Source organism: Epinephelus moara, chromosome 24 (genome assembly GCF_006386435.1).
Source record: "Epinephelus moara isolate mb chromosome 24, YSFRI_EMoa_1.0, whole genome shotgun sequence".
Lineage (NCBI taxonomy): Eukaryota > Metazoa > Chordata > Actinopteri > Perciformes > Serranidae > Epinephelus > Epinephelus moara.
In genome coordinates this window covers 52,503,707-52,509,592 of record NC_065529.1, presented here as the reverse complement: position 1 = coordinate 52,509,592, position 5,886 = coordinate 52,503,707, and the positions used below count along the sequence as shown (strand labels likewise).

The 5,886-nt window shown below is 38.9% G+C and overlaps 1 protein-coding gene across 2 annotated transcripts in view; it reads left to right on the top strand.

Moving 5' to 3' along the window:
- Positions 1-5,886, top strand: part of pltp (phospholipid transfer protein) — a 32,834-nt gene that overhangs the window by 3,794 nt on the left and 23,154 nt on the right. For both annotated transcript variants that reach the window (XM_050039371.1, XM_050039370.1), the window contains exon 2: positions 1,449-1,586. In XM_050039371.1, coding sequence (XP_049895328.1) covers positions 1,463-1,586 — 124 coding nt within the window. In that variant the 5' untranslated portion in view covers positions 1,449-1,462. The remainder of the gene's footprint in view (positions 1-1,448; positions 1,587-5,886) is intronic.

The window sequence follows — 5,886 nt, the reverse complement described above, 5'->3', positions numbered from 1 at the left end:
ACCAGAGCAGTACAGAGACGCTGTCACAGAAACACCGGAAATGACACAACTCGCTTACCGCAATACGTCAGCACGTCAGTCCAGATCCATTTGCCAGCCGACATGTTGTAGTCACCTAAAAACGTCAGCAGATGGCAGGAGCTACATTTGAAGTGCCATATGTAAACTATCAAGCTACTGTATCTTCCACAGGAAGTTCTGACAAATGTTTCAGAATAAAAGCCTACTTTGAAAATGGAGGGATTCTCTCAGCCGTGGTTATAAGGGCATTTAATTTGAAAGGAATTCAGGAAGTGTTGAGTTTGAAATGACGGTGCGATATGTTAACTTTACAAAGACAACGGAGTGGATAAAAAGTAAATATATAAACACACAGAGGGATTAATAAATAACGGACCGTCTATAATGTAGTTTGTTTCAAATGAAGCTGGGAGCCTCTGCAGTTGTGGTGAGTAAAAGCCCCGCCGCTATTTGTTAATGTTATTACTTTATGTCTGACCGTGAGGATGTACCATTGTTTACTAGCTTGATATCTTGAGCTTAGAGCCCTGTGGTCCATTGCAAAATAGGAAATGTAGAATACTCAAAAGTACTTTAAAAGTGCTTGAGTTACTTTTCTCAGGGAGTAACGTTGGAAGTACTTTTAAAGTAATTGAATTACTTTACTCAGGGAGTAACACAGTAAAGTAACTGGTTACTTTTTAAAAAAGTAACATACTTTGATTACTTTTAAAGTAACCCTTACCCAACACTGGTAAACATACATAAATGAATAAAGTTACCATGTTAACATATGCAAATAAATATAGCCTATAAACATTTATTAATAAATATGATAACTATATGAACATATATAAATAAATATAGTTACTATATTCTGACCCTAAACCAGTAGAAAATGTGTTCTGTGTTTGGATTATAAAGACCAGTGGATCGTTGGTGGCTGTCAGTGATCAGCCACAGCTAACGTAGCTAACGTGATTGATGGTGAGCCTTTTATTTTGCCTGGATCAGACAGGAAGCGATGTAAACACAGATTATAGAACATAAACACAGAACAGGTTTTCCCATGGTTCCTCTCAGTGCTCACAGTTACTGTTTTCTCTTGTGATTAAAGAGTTGTTGATAAACTGACAGTGTTAGCAGGCTAGGGCATCAGTAAGTTAAAACTTGTCTACTTCCATGTCACATTATGTTTTACAGAGACGTCTGAAGTATTAACCAGGAAAACTACATTTATGTTTGATAGGTATTTACAGTTCTTTATGACAAACTATTTCACATCACGTCAATGATTCAGTTGATTTCAGTCTAACACACACTCCTCTCCTGAGTGTCCAGATTATAGACTAAATATTCAAATTAAAATCAGCTGGAGACAAAACTTTATTTTCTACATGTAGATCAGAGTCCAGCCTCTAATCTAGGATTTTAATCTCTTGTTTCAGGATTTCAGGTTGAGATGTTCTGGCTCAGGATGACTTCCTGTCTGTTGTCCCTCCTTTTTCCTTTGGTGTCCTCCATCATGGCCACCGACCAACCCGCAGGCTGCAAAATCCGTATCACTGAGAAAGGACTGGAGATGTGTAAGTACCACTATGTTAATCGTAAGTGCTATATCGTAGCCAACTGGACTTGTTTGCCTACGATATAGCACTTATGATTACCATGACCTGAATGACTGAGAATCTTCAACAAGTTACCACTATGTTATTATAATCCATAAGTAAACAAAGACCTAAACCCATCTAAACTATAACCCAGATTTATAATCCAGATCTAAACTATGATCCAGATTTATAATCCAGATCTAAACAACAATCCAGATTTATAATCCAGATCTAAACTGTGATCCAGATTTATAATCCAGATCTAAACTACGATCCAGATTTATAATCCAGATCTAAACTACAATCCAGATTTAATTCAGATCTAAACTGTGATCCAGATTTATGATCCAGATCTAAACTATGATCCAGATTTATAATCCAGACCTAAACTGTGATCCAGATTTATGATCCAGATCTAAACTATGATCCAGATTTATAATCCAGATCTAAACTGTGATCCAGATTTATGATCCAGATCTAAACTATGATCCAGATTTATAATCCAGATCTAAACTATGATCCAGATTTAATTCAGATCTAAACTACAATCCAGATTTATAATCCAGATCTAAACTATGATCCAGATTTATAATCCAGATCTAAACTACAATCCAGATTTATAATCCAGATCTAAACTACAATCCAGATTTATAATCCAGATCTAAACTATGATCCAGATTTAATTCAGATCTAAACTGTGATCCAGATTTATAATCCAGATCTAAACTACAATCCAGATTTATGATCCAGATCTAAACTATGATCCAGATTTAATTGAGATCTAAACTATGATCCAGATTTAATTCAGATCTAAACTGTGATCCAGATTTATAATCCAGATCTAAACTACGATCCAGATTTATGATCCAGATCTAAACTATAACCCAGATTTAATTCAGATCTAAACTATGATCCAGCCTCTCTCTTACTGCAGTTTCAACAGGAGCGGCATCCTGTGCTCACTGAATGGAGGGATTACAGTTCAGGTGTTGTCTTCACAAAGATGACACCTGAAGAAAATACTGGATGTTAACTGTGTGAAATAACAACAACCAAATATATATTTCCATCATATATTTATATGTTGTTTCATAGTCAAGCGTCCGTTTAATGGAGTCTTGTAATCGTGCTTATTTATGGATTGATAATCTCCTATTCTGATTAACCTATGAGAGATTCTTTGTATGTAGGAGGGTATTTCATTTTTTAAATCTGTCGTACTGTGACCGTTTGATTCTAATGACGACACATTGCACGTTGAAACGTTTGTCATTTTGCACCTTATTAAACGTTTCAGTGAATCATGATTCTGTTCTATGAAAACACGGCACACACTCAGACAGCAGTAATTGCTTTCAGTCATCACCTCTGACCCACTCTGTGTTCGCTGCCTGGACTTTACAACTTTATTCTTTTTGTCTGTGTTTGGGACATTTATGGGCAGGTACCACCACAGCGCTCAGGTGAGGGTGGTGCTTTATAAAATGGTGGTGACCAGGTGTCAGACTGTCAGCAGCAGGCATCCAACAGACACAGTGCAGAAACGAACTCAAATATATCAAGAGGAGAGACCAACCAGACCGAATCTGAGGTCGACTTCAGAGTGACCAACAATCCTGCAGAGTAAACCTTTAATCAGTTATCCAGATTAAGTTATAATCCAGATTTAAACTGTCATAAACTTTACATCCGCTGAACTGTGATGCAGATTAAATTATAATCCAGATTAACTTGTAATCGGATTAGATTATAATCCATATTAAATTATAATCTAGACTCAAACTGTCATAAACTTTACATCTGCTGAATGGTGATCCAGGTTGAATTATAATCCAGATTTAACTGCAATCATAATCCAGATTAAATTATAATCAGATTACATTATGATCCAGATTGAATTATAATCAGATTACATTATAATCCAGATTAAATTATTGTCAGATTACATTATAATCCAGAATAAATAATAATCATATTACATTTTAATCCAGAACAAATAACAATCCAGGTTTAATTATAATCCAGATTTAATTATACTCAGATTTAAACACTGATGTGGAACCTGTGGATTTTAGAGCAGCTGCAGGTCTGCAGTTTGCTCGTGAGTCTAAAACCTGTGATGTCATGAACCAGGAAGTTTGAACTGAACGAATTAAAACATCCTCTGGTCAAACATCCAATCAGAAAAACTCTGCAGTATCTTCAACAACTATGAGTGTCTCCAGCTGTTGGTCTGATCCATTTCATCTATCTGGAGTACCAGTAGTATTCTTTTAAAGTACTGTCAATGTGAATTGTATGTTTTCATTACAGGTGTGTACTGTGTGTTTTTATTACCGAGGTGTGTACTGTGTGTTTTCTTTACAGGTGTGTACTGTGTGTTTTTATTACAGAGGTGTGTACTATGTGTTTTTATTGCATAGGTACCCACGTGACTGACTGTTTACTCACCTCACCTACTCACACACACACAGGTCCCTCCCTCTTCTTCTACTGTGCCTTCTCAGTGTACCACCGTCTCCATCTACTCCCCCTACAGGCCCCTGCTGTCACTACACCCCTCTGCTGCTGCTTTCCCCATTGCGACCATTGTAACTGTCAGACCCTTCCGCCCTCAGTCCACTTTCAAAGCTGTAAATAAAAATAACCTCTCCTACATAAAACTGAGTGCCCCTGCCTCCTCATCTCACAAGCATGATAACACCAATGCCAATTTCAGACTGTTAAACAGCCGCTCGCTCATGAGCAGGGGTCAGCTCATACAGGATCTCATCACGGACCATAAGCTTGATTTTCTCTGTTTAACAGAAACGTGGCAACTGTCTAATGATTTACTCCACTTAATGAATCCACTCCCCCCGGATTTATTTATAGCTGTCAACCGCGTGACTTTGGCAGGGGAGGAGGTCTCATGATGTTCTACCGTGAGAAGTGGAAAGTCCTGCCGGTTTCTACCCATGCCTACCACACATTTGAATCCATCACCTCACAGTTATCTGGCCCCATCCCCACCATCACTGCCACTGTGTACCGTCCCCCTAAACCAAATAAGGAGTTTTTAAATGACTTTGCTCAACTCCTGACAACTCCTTTCCACACTCTCTCCAAACATATTACTCCTGGGTGACTTCAATATCCACATGGACAATATCAGCAATGCTCTCACCAGAAATTTTACATCTTGCAGTGACAGTTTTGGACTCCAGCAACTCATCAATTTCCCAACACATTCAAAAGGACATACTCTCGACTTAATATGCTGCTCTGGTCTCTCTCCTGTCAACTGTAAGGCAATTCCCCTCCCCTTTTCTGATCACATGTTAGTTTCCTTCAATGCCAACCTTGGACTTTCCAAAATCAATCTCCCATGCACTATTTCTTTCTGTAATATTAAGGACATTAATTTGGACATTCTTTCCTCTGGCATTAACTCCATCCCCAACGCAGACAGCTTTTCCACCCCTGATGAACTGGTACTCCATTACAACAACACTCTTCATAACTGTAACATAACTGTTTTTCCTTATCCGCTGCGGGGGTCCTAAGGACAGAGGGAAGTCAGCAAAGCTCAGGAAGAGCAACTGAGGAGGGATCCCTCTTCCAGGACGGACAGACGTGCAATAGATGTCGTACAGAACAGATCAACATGATAAATTAACAGTAAACCATATGACACAACAATTGGTGGGGCGGCAGTAGCTCAGTCCATGGGGACTTGGGTTGGGAACCGGAGGGTCGCCTGTTCGAGTCCCCCTCCCTGTAAAATATGGAGCGTGGACTGGTGGCTGGAGAGGTGCCAGTTCACCTCCTGGGCACTGCCAAGGTGCCCTTGAGCAAGGCACCGAACCCCCCAACCGCTTGGGGGCCTCACCAAGGGCAGCCCCCTCACTCTGACATCTCTCCACTTTGTGCATGTATAGGTCCTGTTTGTGCATGTGTGTGATCAGACCTGTGTGTAATTGACAAGCAAGAGTGAAAACATTGAATTTCCCCTCAGGGGGATTAATAAAGGAAATAAACTAAACTAACTAACAATGAGACAGAAAGAGAGAGAGAGAGACAGAGACAGAGACAGAGACAGAGAGAGATGCAGGACAGACGGTAATGACAGTAGCTTACAACAACATTAATGAAAGTAATAATATTATAATTATAATTCTGGCTACTGTGGTACAATATGTTGAAAGTATATATTAATATCTGATAGTATACATGTGTGACAATAATCATATGTGTATAATAACAGTAGAAGTATGACTAATGATGACAGCAGCAG